The sequence below is a fragment of the Elaeis guineensis genome, chromosome 4, assembly GCF_000442705.2.
Source record: "Elaeis guineensis isolate ETL-2024a chromosome 4, EG11, whole genome shotgun sequence".
NCBI classification, from domain to species: Eukaryota; Viridiplantae; Streptophyta; class Magnoliopsida; order Arecales; family Arecaceae; genus Elaeis; species Elaeis guineensis.
In genome coordinates, this window is record NC_025996.2 from 89,031,726 (window position 1) to 89,051,745 (window position 20,020).

At 37.2% G+C, this 20,020-nt stretch overlaps 1 protein-coding gene across 1 annotated transcript; it reads left to right on the plus strand.

The window, feature by feature from the left end:
- The first annotated feature begins 5,794 nt into the window (after positions 1–5,794).
- LOC105033661 (pentatricopeptide repeat-containing protein At2g13600-like) lies at positions 5,795–8,940 on the plus strand. The gene has a single exon (XM_010908550.3). It carries the CDS (start codon positions 5,977–5,979, stop codon positions 8,707–8,709), a length of 2,733 nt encoding a protein of 910 aa, XP_010906852.2. The 5' UTR covers positions 5,795–5,976; the 3' UTR covers positions 8,710–8,940.
- The last annotated feature ends 11,080 nt before the right edge of the window (positions 8,941–20,020 follow it).

A 20,020-nucleotide genomic window follows, 5' to 3' on the forward strand; every position in this document is an offset into this window, starting at 1 on the left:
CTACGAATAGCAAAGGAATTGGGAGTTCAATATTTGAGGGTCCATAGTGACTCTCAGCTCATCGTCAGCCAAATTTAGGGAAAATATGAGGTGGGTGAGCCGAACAAGGTAAAATATTTATAAAAAGTCAAGGATCTTGCCTCCAATTTCATTACCATGAATATCCAACAAATATCAAGATCAAAAAATGTGAGGGCTGACCTCTTGTCTAAGATTGCGATGCTCGATACGGTTGATCTAAAAAGAAGCTCATATCTAAAAACTCTCAAAAGCCAAGTATTGAGGAGTCCCCATGATGCAAACAGATCCTGAGCCAAGCTGGATAGATCCGATCCTTCTATATCTACGAGATGGAGTATTGCCAGTTGATCGAGACAAACAAGAGCTAAGACATCTCGCACCTCGATATCTCATATATAATAGGAGATTATACAAAAGATCTTTCACTCTACCTTTACTTCAGTGCCTCCATCCCTCGAAAGCGACTATGTTTTGCGAGAAGTTCATGAGGGATTTACGATAATCACTTAGAAGGCAAGGCACTCGCTCACAAAGTGCTATGACAAGAATACTTTTGACTAACCATGCAGAAGGATGCTGCCAACCTAATAAGCAAATACGATCAATGCCAGAGGAATTCGAACATCCAGCACTGACCTTCCACTCCTCTAGCTCGATAACCATACCCTGGCCCTTCGCCCAATAGGAGATGGACATCCTCAGATTTTTCCCATTATGATGGTATGAAAAAATTTTTGCTCGTAACAATCGACTACTTTACCAAGTGGGTAGAAGCGGAGCATTGGCAACCATCATTGAGGCCAAGTCTGTGACTTTATGTGGAATTAATCATCTATCGGTTTGGCTTACTCGAGCCATCATCACCGACAACAGACATCAGTTGATAATCTGAAGTTCACAGAATTCTGTGAAGGGCTCGACATCTCCCACAGGTTGACTTCGGTAGCTCATCCCTAAAGTAATAGTGAACTAAGGTGACAAATAGATCTTACTACAAGGACTCAAGGCTTTCCTAGGTCAAGCTAAAGGATTATGGGTTGAAGAATGTACCACGTACTTTGGGCATATCGCACAACTCAGTGAGTTCCAACCGGAGAGATCCCCTTTAAACTGGCTTTCGGGACTGAGGCTTCATACTTCTTAGATTGGTTTATTACGCTATAAGTGGAAGAGTTGATGAAGATAGCAACTCTATTAGGCTGAGAGTGACCTAGATTTACTGGAGGAAATCTGAGAACGAGCACAGATTCGGATGGCCAACTACCAGCAAAGAATAGCTTGGTACTACAATTCACAATTAAGGGAAAAGCCTTTGAGCAGTGAACTTGCCCTTCGAAGAGCTGAAGTTTCTTGCCCAACTAAATGATCAAAGCTCGTACCAAATTGGGAGGGCCCATACCGTGTTGATGAAGTAGTTCGACTAGGGTTTATCACCTTTGTCGACTGGATGGAACTCCAGTCCCTAGGATTTGGAACTCCAATAATTTATGTATTTATCATCCTCAAGTTATAATTTTTATTGAATTAAATAATAAAAAAATAAGTTTGCAGATCTACATGTTTATCTAAAACAACATGCGCTTCTTATCTATGACGAGCTGAGCGGGATACATCTCCATATGATCTCCAATGTGTGCTCCTCATCCACGGATGAACTGAGTGGAATACATCTTCATACAGTCTCCAACGTGTGATCCTCATTCACAGATGAGCTGAGTGGAATGTATCTCCATACGGTCTCCAATGTATGCTTCTTATCCATGGACGAGCTGAGTGGGATGCATCTTCATACAGTCTCCAACATGCTTCTCGCCCACGGACGAGCTGAGCGGATGCATCTTTATACATCTCCAACACATATTCCTCATCTACAAATGAGCTGAGTGAGATGTGTCTCTATATGGTCTCCAATGCACACTCTTCGTTCATGGAGGAGTTGAGCAGAGCGCATCTTCATACAGTCTCCAATACGTGCTCCTCGTCCATGAATGAGCTGAGCGAAATATATCTCCATACGACCTCCAATATATGCTCCTCGTCTACAGACGAGCTGAACAAAGCATATTTTTATAATCTCCAACATATTCCTCATCCTTCTACAAGCTAATTGATCCACCCGAAACATCCCTAAACCCGATCTTTTACATACCAAAGTACGACAGCTTCAAAGTTTGGATCTATTCGGGAATGCCATCAGTTTCAACATTTTGCCTTCAGAAAGACAACCTAAAGGTAACGAATGCAATTCCAATTAATGACAACCTATGAGATCCCTAGTAAAGGTCAGACACCGAACTTAGACACTTCTAATCAATCGATCTCCATAACTTTGACATTGTGATGTGAGAGAAAAAAAGTGTATTCATTAATGAAAATTTTTACAAAATTTTGACCAATCTAGTACAAATACTTGGCCATTGTAGAGGTTTACAAAAAGGACCGATCAATGATCAAGCCCGATATGCCCAAGCTAAGGTACAATTTTTCAAGCCCCCTCAGGAGCATGGGACTCACTGGCATCATAGGGTCTGAGAGGATGATGACTGTGGGAGGCTGAGCCGACGCACTTCTTTGGCCGCCTGATCTCCACGAACCAGGTTGAAGAGGTCCTCAACTCACACTCCATCATCTCCGACCTCGTCGACCCCCTCCTCATCGTCTGACTCCAGGGGCTTGAGGATGAGGTCGGGAAAGTGGCTCTTGACCTTCTCTTTGAAGTCTGTGACCCCTTGCAAGTATGAGTCAGAGCTGAACTCCACCTTGATCTTTCGGAGTTCGTCTGAGGAGTGGAAGGCTTCGACTGTTGCAACTTTGGCGGCTTTTAGCTTCTCCTTCCATTTGTTATTCTCGACGGATAGTCAGGCCTCGGCATCACTTCGAGCCTTGGAAAGCTTGGACTCAAGCTGCTTTACCTTAGCCTTCAATGACCTAGCCTCTTCCTTGGCCTTAAGTCATGAAAGTTGGGCATCATCCACCATTCTAGTGGCATGGTTGGCCTTTTCCTTGGCTTCCCATTAGATCTGCCAAGCTTCCCAGATCATCTCGATGAAGTGATCTACATGATAGATGAGCTAACAAAAAAAAAGAAAAAGAGAGATTAGAAAGCATCAAACAAAAAAATTGAAAGAACTGAGAATCGATGGAAGATCATCACTTATTTGAAGAAGAGAATCATACGAGTCATGGACCTAGAAAGGGCTGCCTTTAGCATCGAAGGCCTTAACGTCGGCAGGTGTCATTACCAATCAAAGTAAAGTCTAGGCAACCTGATACTGCCGTTGTCCTTTCTATTGTCTTGGGCCTCGACATTCGATGGAGCTCCCATCGATAGAGAAATCTCAGTCGATAGACTGGCTAGGTGCGACGACATTTGCACAAAAATTAGGGAGCACTCAAACTCCATTGCGATGAAGAAGCAGAAGGTCGAGGGACTGGATCCCCCAGAATGGCAAACCTGAGGGCTGCACATCCCTCGATGCTAAGGACTCCTTCCTCAGAGGAGTGTGATCGGGCCCCAAGGATTCACCAGCCGGGTTGGGTGAGAACGGCCTCAGCTCAATCATACTTAGGAGTTGAGGTTGCGCTCGGCTTCTTGCTTTTGGCAGCCTGACGAAGAGTTTCAACATCCTCATGTCTCATTGCTACACAGAAGATGAAGTTAGTCGCAAAAAAAAAAGCATCGAACTGAAAAAGATCGACTCACTTACTCACAGGATCGGTCGGGCTCAATTCACCTTGAACAAGTTCTCCTCAACAAAGAGCTTGGATAATGGAGGGGGAGTGAGACTGAAGACTTGCGCAATGTCTCCTCCTCGACATCTGAAATGTTAGGGCTCTGACCATCAATCTTTGAGGTTGACTCCATGATGTATTAAATCTCAGGTTTGCTAGATCGAGACAAAGAAAAATCACTCTTTCTAGTTATGAACTGAGGAAGGAGCACCTTAGAAGAGATGTCGTCCCTTTCGAGGAGAGGTGTACCACCATCCGACCTCCGTAGGATACTCCTTCAATATGAAGAATGCCTGAAGAGGTGGGAGGTCGGTTTGACCTCGAGGAAAAGATAGTAGGCAAAGAAAGCTAGAATTTGATGTCATGAGTTTGACACTATGCTACGAGGACTTACTCAGTACAGGTTGAGGAATTCTACAACTAAGTAATGGAAGGATACTGAAGGCCAGCCTTCAATGACTCCTCGTAAGGGCCTACTCGACCTCGACGTAGAAGAGCTATGTACTCCCCGGGAACAATGACCTCCAGCCAAATTTGATCGAGATTTGGTACTTTAATTGATAACCTCCAAATTCTCTGGGGTGAGGATGGAGTTCACCCTAAACGAATCAAAGTCCGGTACCTCGCTCGCTTCAGGTCTACCTAAAGAAGAAACTACATCAGACTCAGGGTCTGCACCTCTCAGGTCATCACCCAAACTCCAGATAGATGGGGATGAACTCGACGCACTCATAGTAAGAATAAAAAATTGACCTATGGGGATGGTGCGGCCGAGCAAGACAAGGGACGAAGATAGGGTCGACCATAGTGCGGCTTCAGTCGAGCAGAATTGTCGAAAGATAAAGTGCCAGAGCTCTCTCACTAAATAGCAAGAACGGTAAAAAGTAAAATCTCAACAGCACCTATTTATAAGGGCTTGGACAACTCTGATCTATTGACAAATTACCTCCCCCGTCGATGTGCACCAAGTGGCAGCTCGTGATTGGTCGAAACGTGACTCCTGCAGATCTGACGATTCGATGGTCCAGATTTGCAGATGATTCATCTTAAAAAGCCGATCTTTGATATGTGTCAATAGAAAATAGTTCAACGAAATCAGCCTTGACCTCAGACTAATACTCTTTTCGGCTGACCTTATATAAGTTCGGCCTCAAGAGCTCCTAATCTCTCCGCTTGAAGTCAGACTGCCAAGGTAGAGATAGTCAAGATGAGACTACTATTGGAGCTCCATCTGAATACCTGCAAAAAGTCCTCACCGAAGTATTCTCTAGTGAAGACCCTCCGATGCTCAAGTCAGAAGATGGAGAATAATGAGAAGGAGAAAGTAGGGAGTCAAGAGCTTACTTTGAGGGTCTTCGTATATTTTTATTTATAGAGAAAAAATTAGAGTCGTATACATCTCGGAGTCATAATAGCTTTTCAAATTTGGCGTGCAGATTGATTCAGAAATTTTTTTTTTTTTTGCGGAGACTCGATCGTAGAGAATTCTTCTATATCTGACTTTCTCAATTTAAAAGAGGCGGACTTGGTCAAAAGAAAACATAGCTCGACTGTGGACGAGCTAGAATATAGCTTGTCTAAGGCTGAGGTGAGCTAGGTACGGGCTGAGGAATGGAAATCGCTGCTAATGGGGTGTATTCGGCAACCTTCGTATCTATTATATGTGCGTGATCTGACAAGCGCCATCAACCATAGCTCGATCGGAGCCAAAAATCCTTCTAGCTGAGGTTGAGGTATAGATCCACAACAGATCGAAAGTCGATCATGCTCCAATTTGGAGGTCGAAGAGTTGCCTAGTTGGTGCGATCGTTTTGCCATGGCATTTTTGGCGAACTCGATGATGCGTGTCATCGTTTCAAGATTTTCACTGTATAAGGATTTCTAAAGATGAGTTTCAAAACTCATGATTGAAATAGCATGACATCATGGTACTATTTGAAATAAAAATAATATTTAATTTATATTTATATTTATTAAAAAAAATAAATTTGAATATGGATATACGATGCCCAATCCGATTTCAGTGCCAAAGGTCAACCATTCTTCCACTCCCGGCTTTGATGTCAAATCAATGCCCGAGTTGAGCCGCCTCCCGGTCTGTTATCGCTTTCCGCCGTTGCCATTCAGAGTCCAAACCCTCTGCAAGCCACGGGAACTTCGAAGTTCGAAGATCCCCAACTGGAATGAGATCGGCTCGTAGGACCAAAGCTTCTCCGATCTTGGATGGTCAAGCTCTCATGGCCTCGCCGCTCGAAGCCCTCCTCTCTTTCTCAGTTCCTCCCCCTCCCTTTCTCTTCCCATCTCGAAGCCTTGGCGAGACCAACTCCCATGGCCTCTCCCTACGCTGCTGCTCCCCTGGAGAAGCCCTACATGGCACTCACCCAGGAGCTCTTCGATGCTATGAAAGCCTGCCGGTCGATCTCCGAAGCCCGAAAGCTCCATTCTCGTCTCGTCTCGATGGGCTTGGAGTCGTCCCTCTTCCTCCAGAACAATCTGTTGAACGCATACATCAACTGTGGCTCCATTGACGATGCCTGCGGTGTCTTTGAGGGCATCTCCTCTCCCAATGTCATCTCTTGGAATATGACGATCAACGGGCTCTCTAAGTTCGGACGTTTGGAACAAGCGGTGCGGATGTTCGATGAAATGCCCATGAGAGACTCTGCGTCGTGGAACTCACTGATGTCGGGCTACTTCAGAAATAGGCAGTTCAGAGAAACTATGCAGACCTTTGTTTCTATGGTTCGATATCCAAATTGTGAGCCGAATGTGTTTACTTTGACCTGTGCTATGAAGGCTTGTGGCGCCCTTCAGTGTCGTGAACTGAGTCTTCAGCTGCATGGTTTTGTTAAAAAAAATGATTTTGAGAGAGACCCACAAATTGAAGGATCCATTATTGATATGTACATCAAGTGTGGAGCCACCGACCTAGCTGCCCAAGTGTTCAATAAGTTGGAAAGCCCGAGTCCTTTTTGTTGGAATTCTATGTTATTGGGTTATTCGAATTCATGTGGTGTAGAACTTGCTCTTGAGTTGTTCAGCAAGATGCCTGAACGAGATGTTGTTTCCTGGAACACGATGATTTCCATATTGTCTCAACATGGGCGAGGCAGGGAAGCCCTTTCCATGATAATAGAGATGTGTTCTGAAGGCTTTGGACTTAATTCTACAACTTACACTTGTGTTCTCAGTGCTTGTGCCGGTATTCCTGATCTGGAATGGGGTAAACATCTTCATGCTCGAATTATTAGGTCCCAGCCAAGCATTGATCTATTTGTTGGCAGTGCCCTGGTTGACATGTATGCAAAATGTGGCCACTTGGAAGCTGCAAAAAGAACTTTTGATGCCTTACCTGACCGCAATACTGTGTCATGGACTGCACTTATTGCAGGGTTTGCTCAATCTGGATGTGTGGAAGAAGCTATGAAATTGTTCAATCAAATGAGATCAGTCCCCATGGCTGCGGATCAATTTACCCTGGCCACTGTAATAAGTGCTTGTTGTGGTAAGATGGATATGCATCTTGGTGCACAGTTACACTCTCATTCACTCAAGATTGGATATAGTTCATCTGTTCCTGTTTCCAATGCTCTGGTTACAATGTATGCAAAGTGTGGAAGTGTTCAGAGTGCAGAATCTGTCTTCCTGTCAATGCCTCTAAGAGATATAATATCATGGACTAGCATGATCACTACATATTCTCAAATAGGTAATGTTAGCAAGGCTCGTGAATTCTTTGATAACATGATCATAAGAAATGTGGTCAGCTGGAATGCAATGTTAGGAGCTTACATACAGCATGGTTTTGAGGAAGAGGGCTTTAAGATGTATGTGACAATGCTACGAGAAAATGTTGTAAGAGCAGATTGGGTTACGCTTGTGACTTTGCTTCGAGCTTCTTCTGACACGGCAGCAGTTAGACTTGGTAATCAAATTGTTGCTCATGCTGTCAAAATGGGGCTATTTGCTGACACCGCAGTGGCTAATGGGATAATTACAATGTACTCCAAATGTGGAAAGATTGCAGAAGCCCGAGAGATTTTTGATTCTATTGTGGATAAAGATTTGATTTCTTGGAATTCCATGATCACTGCATATGCACAACATGGTCATGGTAAGGAAGCAATAGATATTTTTCAGAACATGCAACAAAATGGTATGAGACCTGATTATATAAGCTATGTTGCAGTTTTATCAGGTTGTAGTCACTCAGGACTTGTACTAGAAGGGAGATTTTATTTTGACTGCATGACCAGAGTTCACAATATATCTCCTGGTTTGGAGCATTTTGCTTGTATGGTTGATCTTCTTGGCCGGGCTGGGTTCCTAGAAGAAGCCAAAAATATTATAGATAACATGCCAATCCAACCAAGTGCAGAAGTTTGGGGAGCTTTGCTAGGAGCTTGCAAAATACACATCAACACAGAACTTGCAGAGCTTGCTGTGAAACATCTATTTGAGTTGGATTTGAAGGATTCCGGAAGCTATGTGCTTCTAGCAAAGATATATGCTGATGCTGGGAAGTCCTATCACTCAGCAGGAGTGAGAAAACTCATGAGAGAAAGAGGGATAAAGAAAAATCCTGGATGTAGCTGGATCGAGGTTAAGAACAGGATACATGTGTTTACTGCTGATGAAGCAAGTCACCCACAGATTGATGTTATTCAGAGAAAGCTGGATGAGCTCATCAACCAGATTGAAGATGTGGGCTATGTGAATGTGGCTACTTCAGGATCTCAAAGCCATCACAGTGAGAAGCTGGCTGTGGCTTTTGGATTAATCAGCTTGCCTGCATGGATGCCTATCCATGTTATGAAGAACCTCCGTATCTGCTCTGATTGTCATACTGTGATTAAGCTGATCTCATTGGCAACTGAAAGGGAGTTGGTGGTCAGGGATGCTAACCGTTTTCATCATTTTAGAGGAGGATCCTGCTCTTGCCATGATTATTGGTGAATAATGTCAAACTCAGAAGAAGATTGAAGCTCACTACTCATTATTTATATAACATTTGTTGGTCTATTTTTTGTGTCCAGTCAGGCATAATCATCTCACTGAAAAATGTTGCAGATCCATCTAAGTTTCCAAATGTGAGATTTCGCTGAAGATTAGGTTCCTCTATCTTGTTATTAGTTAATTTCTTTCTGGTAAATAACTAACATGAAAGTAATAGGCAAGGTTCATCTATCTTGTTATTCTTTATAGCTAATTATAAAACACTCGCATCATTGTCTAACCTTTGGGCAAAGATTCGGTTGTATTTGGTAGCTGACAATCTATCCAAATTGTTGACAATTTAATGTAATAATCGGATTAGTGTATTTGGTATGCTTCTTGGATAGTAATCTGGATTGTCTTAGGGAGGGGTGGCTATCCAGATAACGACTTCTTTGGTAGTGTTGCAATAAAAATTTAGAACAAAATTATTTTTCAAAAAAATTACACAAAATCTATTACCCAACCCTCCTCCTCCTCTCTACCTCCCTCTATGTGCGATTCCGACCTATGGCTTCTCCATTTCCTTTGCCTATCCATGGATCCTCTGTCTTTGTACCCCACCATCCCCCTGGCTTCTCCATGCCTGTCCCAACTACTCTCATAGCTCCAAATGCATCCGTCCCCTCCCCATCTTTCTAGTTCCTACACTACCACCATATCCTACCACTCTTGTCATTTTTCATCAGAGGAAAAAAGAAAAAAGAGCATCCGGATAAATTACCTTCCAAGATTGTCTGGCGATGCATCAAATGTAATTTAGGTTCATCATGTTCTTTTGCTCGTATGAACTCAAAAAATCTCAGAATCCTTAGATGAATTCCCTAGCTTGTCATGGAGTCTGCATTTTTCAATTTGGGCATATGACATCTCCATGATAAATTATGGAATGAAAGAAGATTCTGCAAGCAGTCAATTTGTGCATGAGTGAGAGACAGACAGAGAGAGAGAGAGAGTAATGCTATTGATATCATTTGTCACGCGGCATTTGAGTCTAAATGCTATAGATATCATTTGTCATGTGGCATTTGAGTCTAAATGTCGTTAGTGCAAAATCAGTAATAGGTCATTCTTCTAAATGAAGTGATCATTTACAATGTTTAAATTCCATAGAAACCAAAAACTAAGAGCATGTGTGGTAGGGCTTGGGGCCAGTCTGGCCAACTTCGGGCTAGGCTATAAGCTAGGCCTAAAACATTTTAGGCCAAGTTTAGGCTTAAATATAGAGTAAATAATGTTTTTCAACTTGGATTGAGTCTATCACTGGTCTAGCCTAGGCTTGACTTGAGCTCAAGCCTGAACGAGACCCAAAAGAAAGCCCGAATTCAGGTCATCATCCTTTCTTAAATCTTTGGGCTCACAAATATTAAATATTGGTGTTTTTAGTTTTTACAGAAACTTCTAAAAGTATAATTTGCATGTGATTCAAACATGTGAAAATGATTAGAATCTTGAATTATCAATGAGCCAATTCTTTTGTGGTTCAATGAGCCATAGTCCACTTCTCAAAATCAGATTGGCAAAATTGGGTTCAAGATAGGCCCAAATATGGGCTCGAATAGCCCTGTGAAATTTCAGATCAGGCTTGGGTAGGAATATGGCCTGACCTAGATTGGCCATTTCCAATCCTAATGTTTGGAATCTTTTTTTTTTTTTTTTTTGTTTCATTTTCTTCTAAAGTAGAAACGTAGAATAGAATACAAAAAAGTTGTTTGGTTGTCTTGTTTTTTTCCTTTTTGCCAAGAGTAACTTCCATTATTTTTGAAAAAAATATAAATAAAAATTTTTCATTTCCATTTTTTCAAATATGACTTTTTAGACTTCCTCCGCCTGTACATCCCAACACCCCAAGTCCCAACTTCCTCTATTTTTTTATCTATTCAGCTTCCTTCCCAACTCCTTCTGACGTTGTTGGTGAGACCTTTCATCCTACCATTGCTATCACATCCCAAATCTGAGACATAACATAACCATACTATCGAGGAATGGAGTCCACGATAACATGAAGTCAATCAATCATAATTAGCTAAAATTCAACAGATAAAAAATTTAATTTCATTATTCATCAAATAATTAAACCAATATTGTTTCGAAGTATTTCAATCTAAAAGCAAGTACCAACCTCAAATCTCAATATTCATAAATAAATAACTACAAATTCATGATCATAAAATAAACTAAACTTCTACTATAAAATTTTCAAGCTTACTTCACAAATCATCAAGTCTGGATTTTCTTCGTCGGTCCTAACCTTATTTCTCTGTAAAAAAATAAAAAATAAAAAGAATATGAGCTACACTAGCCCAGTAAGTAGAACTGGTACTTTCTTATCAGATCAAGCATAAATTTTTTCATGATAATATAATATTTAAAAAGTAACAGATATTATAAAAATAAATATTTCATAGAGCATATAATAAAATAATTTATAAACCCATCATATATGTATAAATCATGTATATTTCACAATCATAAATCATAAATTATTCTTGTCATGTATTCGTGTCATGTTTCAAAACACTGCTTACAGATATTCATACTAAGGTCACTATTATACCCATGACAGAGCCATTTTCTTAATCAACAAAGTTCTTGTTTCATGTGCCAACTTTATACCTGTTGGTGGGGTCATATTTTGTATGGATGCTAGCTCCAGATGTCGATCTTTCTGAAGAAATTCGTTCATAGTTATCTGAGAGCTTTGAAATTTTTATATCTTTTTCTTAAAATATATATATACATAGATGGGCAAACCATAAAATTCATATTTTATAACCATGCTATTTTCATAAGACATATTCATGAAATCAATGCTCATAATAAAACATACTTTTTCATATCACATATACTGATCTTTATTTTATAAAAAATATGATTTTATCAATAAAAGATTATATGCATGAAAATCATGAAGATTTAAAAATAAACAAGGAGCGTAAGATCCACTTACCTCATTCGTCTTAGATCTTCAGACTTCATTAGAAGAATCAGCTAATTTTATTTACAATATTAAATCATCATCAATTTTTATTCGATGAATATAATAAGATTAAATCATAAAGAAAGAGGACTGTTAATCGGATGTGTCAGACCATCCAGACACTAAGGCAATTCAGGGTCTCTGAGCTGAAGGTCAGATTTAAGCGACTCTGATCAAAGAATCATGGAGTATAGATTGGATCAAGATCAAAATCAATCAATAGAGTTCATCAATAGTATATTTCAAAGATACTTGATATGGTCAAATGAGATTGACATACAGCATAGATATCAAAATGGCTTCAGGTCATCTTGTTGGAGTCAACATGAGTCCCTAGAAGATGAAGGCATGACTCAATACAGGATTCATAGATCTTCTTAGAGAGAGAAAGTTGGTCATGAGAAAGAAAATAGAGAGAGAAAGTAGAGAAAGAATCTTCATATCCTTCAGAAGAGGCAATCATAATCGAGATCATCAGAAGTCATATTAAGGTGACTCAATATGGATTAACTGTGATCAGATGCTATAAATTTTGGATAAGGGCTGGGCTGAGATCCAACCTACTGCACAGATTTTGATGCAATTCTGGATCATTTTATTTTATCTCAAATTTATCTTAGGATCCAAGATGCAGTTAGAGAGGAGAGAGTAGAAAGATCTTAGAGAGAGAAATTTTTCTCTCTCTTTTTTTTTCTTTTCCTTTTCTTTTCTTCTTCTTTCTTTTTTTTCTTCTTTCTTTTCTTGGTCGAACAGAGGAGAGACACGAGTGGGGGCTTAGTAGCTCATGCTCTGACGAGGTGTGGAGCACGGTCGGAGGTCCGACAATGGCAGCCGACGGCGGTGGGGCAAGAGATGGCCGGCGGTGAGGTTCGATCGATGAGAATTTAGAAGAAATCAAAAAAATAGGGGATCGCCCCTTTCCTTGAATTTTTTCGATCATTGGCCGATCACCGGTGGCCATGACCTTCGAAAAAGATAGGTAGAGAGGTGGGGATCATGACTCATAGGTGCGGCACTATGGGCGCAGTGTTGGTGGCCGAAAAAGAGAGAGAGATGGCTCGACTGAACAGAGCAAAACAGAATCTTGTTGTTTTGTGGATTTTTCGACGAACTCGATGGTCGGCGAGGGTGCACGAAGCCATGGAAAGGAGGGGAAGGAAGAGAGAAAAGAGGGTCGGGGCTTATCTCCGATTCTGGTGAGGTCTCTGACGAGAATTTGAGGCAAACACGAAGAGGACGTGGATAGCTTCAATGAGAAAATCTAAAAGGAAGAAGAGGAAGAAACTGGTACTCATCGTGGCCAACTATGGAGGAGGAAGGGAGGATTTTATAGAGCTCTTCCTAGGGTTCCTAGTTGCCCAAAGAATCTTTATTCTAGTCGGGCAAGAGGAAAAGAAGAAGACTCCCATTGGGAGTCTTTGTTTATTTTTTTTTTTCTGTGGGCTTTGATGGGCCAACTTGGGGTGGACTTGATTTTTAAGAACAGGATATTACAATTGCACTATCCTCTACTTCTCCAACGTCAGCTTCTTTGTCACCTTGCACATCCTCATCACTAACTTCCTTACTTCGTGCATTCACTCCTCTTCCATTGCTGGTGTCCTTGTACTCTAACACCCATTGCCTCTTTAACACCTCCACCAAGACCTTTATCACTCACATGCTCCTGCTTCTCCTCTCTTGCCCCAGTCCACACCTTCTTCGCCTACCCCCATGCAATGGTTGCTAGCTCCTCTAAAACCAAGTGCATCCTCATGTGTCTCTTCCTCTATTGCCTCCACATCTTGTCAGTTTGCTAAACATAGTTTCCTAGTTCTATTGTTAGGAGGAAAAAAAAAACATGTTTTTGTTTTAAGAAATCTAAAAGAAACAAAATAGAATTCCTATATCTAACTTTTTTTAAAAGAAAGTGAATAATGTTAAATGCAACCTAATTTTTGTATGGCGATCTCATACTTTCTAAGTGGACAAACGAATAGATTATAGCAATATAGTTAGTCAAATAGACTATGATGTAGACCTTATAATTTGTGAATCTAAATTATTGACATGTGTTTGCTCTAAAATTGATTTTGATGATGTCAAAGATGTTTAAGTACAAATTATGCTTACTAATGATGTGTTTGAGAGTGATTGTAGGACTTCTCAATATGCTTAATGGTTTTACTCAGAAAGATTATCCTCTCAAGAAAATTCAAGTTTTCAAATTTAAGAGCTTCAGTTGAAGTAAAGAACCCAAAGATTTGAAAGAAAAATCTAGTCTAGAAGTACCTCTCAACAAGCCCATATATGCACAAATTTAGTTTGAGAAGGCAAGTCTAGCCGAGAATAAAGTTAGTCAAGAAAAGCTATCTAAAACATTTTTTGGCATATTTGACATAGAGCTAAGTCGACCAAATATAAAGCTTAGCCGATCCAATATCAATTTGAGAAAAAGATAAAAATCATAAAAATTTAGAACAAATCCCTTAGCCGATCAGATTTTCATTTGAGCCAACCTAGATAGAGTCTTAGTCAACTCAAACTTTTGAATAGCCGACCAAGTCTCAGACTTAAAATGAAGACAGAAAGTTCAAAAATTCAAGATATTTTCTTAAGCTGATCCTATAGTCAAGATAGCCAACTCAGTCTCAAAAATAGAAAAACTCAGAAAGTCGGATAAATCAACAAGTCTTCTGAGCCGACCTAGAGAATCAACTAGCCAACTAAGTATTCAAGTTAGCTGACTAAGATACAGGATCAGAGATGATCCATTCTTAGATAGCAGAATAAAACAGAATATTAAATTTTTGACACCTACTGCTGAGCTATGTCAGAGCCTTACTTAATCGACTCAAGGTTGAATGTTAGTCGACTAAGAGCTTGGGTTAGCCGACTCACAAAATTTTAATAAAATAATGACTAGTTTTTCAAAAATTTTCAAATATATTTTAATTCATTATAATGGCTATTTTCAAGTTCTAATAGATAGAGCATTAATTATAGATATTTCTGAGCCAATAAATATAAAAACTTTATGGAGGAAACTAACTTTTGGAAAGAAGAGACGTTCATTGAGTTCTTTTTCTAAAGGGATAGTATGAGAAACTTAAAGAGAAATGGAAGGAATTAAGGAGTGTCATAAATTTAGTCATTCTTACATTCAATTAATCTGAAAGAGAGGAAAAGTGCTTTAATTCAATCCAACTACTATTAAGAAAAAGCATTTAAGGCTGCCTCAACCTCTCAAGCAATCAAGAAAGAAGTCCATGCATTGCAAGCTCATCTACTTTGACTTCTTCAGAGCCCAAATGAGTTTTATTATAATTAAATTTTAATTCTTATATATTTCTATTTGTTTTGTTGTAACAAGTTTCTTGGGTGCTGAAACTTGGAGTTGGTCCCAGTCTAAGAAATTAAACAGTATTGGTTTTGATTGGTATCTCCAAAAAAATCAATCGAGATTGATTGTAAGCTCGAAAGAAAATTATTGATTATAATATTTTGGTTGATAAGCTAGTAAAAATCAACTAGATTGGATTGTAAATCTATGAAAAGTAATCTTGAAGGGGTTATAGTCGAAATTCTCAAACGGATTTACCTGAAAAGTGGATGTAGGTGCTAAGTTTAGCGCCAAACCACTATAAAATCCTTTGTATTTATGATTATTTATTTTGCTTACTTTGTTAATTCTACTATCTTTATTTATTACCTGCTTATCACTCTACAAACACTATTTGAATTGTTTTTGGGTACAATTGGTTTAAAAGTTAAATTTTTAAGAAACACAATTTACCCCCTATTAGGTTACTGTCTTTGGGAAAAAATGGTATTATAACAAATATTCAGCTTAATTGATCTAATAATCAAGAGTTAAAGATCAATGGTAGTCTCAATTGGTGCATCCTTAGTTGAAGGCCAATCAACCAATAGACCTTCACTATTTAATGACACTAATTATACATATTGGAAGGCACAAATGAAAAAATATATTCATTCAAGCATAAGATTATGACATGTGAAATTAAAGTCAATGGTCCTCATACACCGACAATTATAATTGGTGGTGAATCTGCTCTCCAACTTGAAAAGAATGGGGATGAACAAGATAAAAGATTAGCTCAATTAAATGCTAAAGTAATGAATGCTTTGTATTGCTCTTTAGATACTAATGAGTTTAATCATATTTCTACTTATTCTTTGCAATGAAATATGAGATCGACTTAAGGTTACTCACAAGGATATAAATCAAGTCAAAAAATTTAAAATTAATATGTTTGTATATAAATATGAACTATTTAAGATGGAACCTAGTGAAAGTATCATTGATATGTTCACTAGATTCATAGATATAATTAATAGTTTAAAAAGTCTTAGCAAGAATTATACTAACAGCGAACTTATTTGCACAATTCTTTGATCATTATCAAAGAACTTGGAGGCCAAGTAGACTATAGTTTAAAAAGCTAAAGACTTCAACAAGCTTACCTTGAAAGAACTTATTGGCTCACTTATCATTCATAAGTTGAACACGAGCCAAAATGCAAAAGAAGTAAGAAGACGAAGACCATCGCACTGAAATCATCAGCCATGGAAAAGTTGGAAAGTGATTTATCCAATGAATCAAAAGATGATAATGAAATGACGATGATAACTAGAAAATTTTGGAGGTTCATGAGAAATAAAAGATTCATCCTCGAAAAGAGAGGTTATACAAGAGGGAAAAGAAACGAAAAAAAAAGAAAAAAAAAAAGAAAAGGAGAAAGAGAGAGAGCAACCAACCACTTGCTATGAGTGCAAGAAACTTAGATATTTTAGGTCTGATTACTCTGTACTCAAAAAGAGCTCAAAAAAATTCAAAAAGAAGGTAATGATAGCCATATGGAGTAATGATGAAGATTCAAGCTCCAACAAAGAGGAAGGATCAAAGGAAGAAAAAGTAAAATTCTACCTTATGGCTCTTAAAGATGAGGTAACTAAAAATATTTTTAATGATTTTATATTTAATGAATTATATGATGGCTTTAGTGAGTTACTTATTGATTTTAAAAAGATCTCTCTTGAAAACAAGGAACTTAGAAGAAAAAAATTCAGAAGGAAAAAAAAAATCTTTTAAAAGAACAAATTGATTTAATTGAAAAGAGTAATGTTTTGTCAAAAGAAGTTAATAAATTGAAATCTGTTGTAGATAAATTCACTTTAAGCTCTCAAAATCTTTACATATTGATAGAAAAATAAAAAATAAATTTTGATAAAATTGGATTAAGATTTAATATTTTAAGTAAACAAAGATTTTTGAAAAATACCTTTGTTAGATTAGATGTTTTAAGTATCATAAACTAGGTCATAAAGCTATTAACTGTAATCTAAATAAGCTAAACAATGTTAAATCTAGAAATGTTAAAATTAAACAAATATAGGTTCTAAAAGAAATCATTCAAGCTAATCCTAAAGAATCCAAGTTATCTTAAGTATCTAAAAAAACTTGAAGATCTTTTTGCAGATGTGCTTGGTATCCTATGGGTCAACAAGAAAGTGGTATCTTGATAATGGATGTTCAAGACATATGAGAGAAGATAAATTACAATTTATCTCTCTTAAAGCTAAAGATGGAGGAGTTATATCTTTTGGAGATAATAATAAAGATAAATAAGATAAATAAGATAATAATAAATAAGGATATACAAGCATCGACTCAATTATAAGATTAGTCAAAAAGGATTTGGTTAGAGGTTTGCCTAAAATTAATTTTAAAAAGAATAAACTTTATAATGCATGTTAACTAGGAAAAAAATTAGATCTTCATTTTAATCTAAAAATATGGTTTCAAACTTTTAAGCCATTGCAAATTCTATATATGAATTTATTTGGGTCAATCAAGACTACTAGTTTTGGTAGTAAACATTTTGATTTTGTTATAATCAATAATTTCTCTCAATATATATGGATTTTATTTCTTGCTCATAGGGATGAAGCTTTTGATTTGTTTGTAAAACCTTTTAAGAAAATTATCAGTGAAAAAGATGGTAATATTTTAAAAATTAGTAATGATTATAGTACATAATTTGAAAATCATGATTTTGAAAATTTTTACTTTGAAAATAAAATTAATCATAATTTTTTAGCTTCTAAGACATCTCAATAAAATAGGATGGTAGAAAAAAAAATAGAAATTTACATGAAATAGCACGGATCATACTTTATAAAAGCAACTTATCAAAGTATTTTAGACAAAAGCTATTAACACTGCATACCAGGTATTTAATCGAGTATTGATTAGATCAATTTTAAAGAAAACCTCTTATAAGCTTTACAAAGGAAAGAAACTAAATATTTTTTATTTTAAAGTTTTTGATTGATGTTGTTTTATTTTGTTAAATGATAAATATAAGTTATGAAAGTTTGATACAAAATCTAATGAAGGTATTTTTTTTAGATATTCATCATCTAGTAAAGTATATAGAGTATTTAATAGAAGAATATTAATTATAGAAGAACCCATTCATATTGTTTTTGATGAAACTAATATTTTTAAATAAAAAAAAGTAGATATAGATGATGATGCAGATTCTCTTGAAAAGAAAATGAAAGACATGACACTAAAAAATTCTCTTTCTCAAGTTCAAGAAGAAAAAAATAGGGTGAAGAACATAAAATTAAAGAGATGGAAGAGCTTCTTTCATCAAATTAATAAGGTACATGTGATTTATCAAAAAAATAGAGGTATGCTCATAGTCACCCAAAAGAACTAATTATAGATGATCCTTCTCAAGGTACCAGGACTAGAGCTCAATTAATGATGCATTAAATCACTTTACATTTGTTTTATATATTGAACCTACAATCATTCTTGAAGATGAAAAGAATGCAAATTACAATATGACTATGTAAGATAAACTAAATCAATTTAAAAGAAATAATATATGAAACTTAGTTAAAAGATCTAAAAATTATCCTGTAATTAGAACAAAATGGGTTTTTGAAGATAAGTTAAATGAGAAGGAGAATATAATTAAAAATAAGACTAGCTTGGTTGCACAAGATTATAATCAAGAGGAAGAAATTGATTTTTATGAAATTTTTGCATCAGTTGCTAGATTTGAAGCTATTAGATTGCTCTTAACATTTATAAGCTTTATAGATTTTAAACTGTTTCAAATAGATGTGAAAAGTATTTTCTTAAATGGATATATTATGAAAAAAATTTATGTAAAATAATCTCTAGATTCTAAAATTTATTTATTTTCAAATCATATTTTTAAGTTAAATAAAGCACTATACAGTTTAAAACAAGTACCAAGAGCTTGATATGATAGATTAAATAAATTTTTACTTGAAAATAATCTTCAAAGAGGAAATATGGATAAAACTCTATTTATTAAATGAAAATCTAAGAATCTTTTAATTGTTCAAATATATGTGGATGACATTGTTAGATGTGTGCCCTAGATGCCAGATTGACTGACACATTTCTGTACAAATGTAAGGGCAAATTTATAATTTTGACTATAAATGAATAAAAAGATTATTCTACTATCACATTATGTACATTATGTCTGTGATATATCTTTTGAGTTAGTAGGAATGTTAATTCATATTTTCAAGAATTAAAAATTTAAGGCATGAATTTACATAACAACTCATAAACAGCTCCTGACCATAGGATCATCACAAGGATGGTGATCGATCCGGAAGATTGGTGTACGATCGCTTTCTTAGGATAGATGTGTCTTGAATCTACGGTGTGGAGACATCAGAGTGAGAGTACAGATATTCGTTGAGAATGAGAGTACTAAGCGTGACCACCTCGAGCAGTCATAAGGAAGTCTACCTTTTCGTCAATGACTAGCTCAATGCTGCAGCTGTGTGTCTAGTTCTTTGACCTAAGGTGCATCAACAGTTTACTTTGAGTGTGTTATAGTTTGACTATACCATAACTCGATCTCCTAGCCATTCAGAATTCTGAGGTGTATGTTGGCTATAGCATATTCATTGTAGGAACCAAATCGCACCAAGATGGGATCTATCAACCTTGGTAGATGAGAGGAGTAGTCCTATGATGATCGAAAGATTGAGTCCTTAAGCCCATGATCATGGCAGAGTGAAATAATGAAAAAGAGTTTTTCATTAAGATTTCATATCGGACTTGGATCGATCGATTGATTCATATGACTGATGTTGGGTTTGACGAGTTCACCTTAACCCTAATTCAGTCGGAACTTATGATAGAAGAACTCAATCACACAGGTAGCTGCACCGAGAGATTCATCTTCATTTCTGATGGGTTGCCACCATATACTGCTAGATGTCACT

Bases quoted from the DNA above. Each gene is read 5' to 3' on its own strand.
- LOC105033661 (XM_010908550.3), top strand. From the start codon at position 5,977: ATGGTCAAGCTCTCATGGCCTCGCCGCTCGAAGCCCTCCTCTCTTTCT.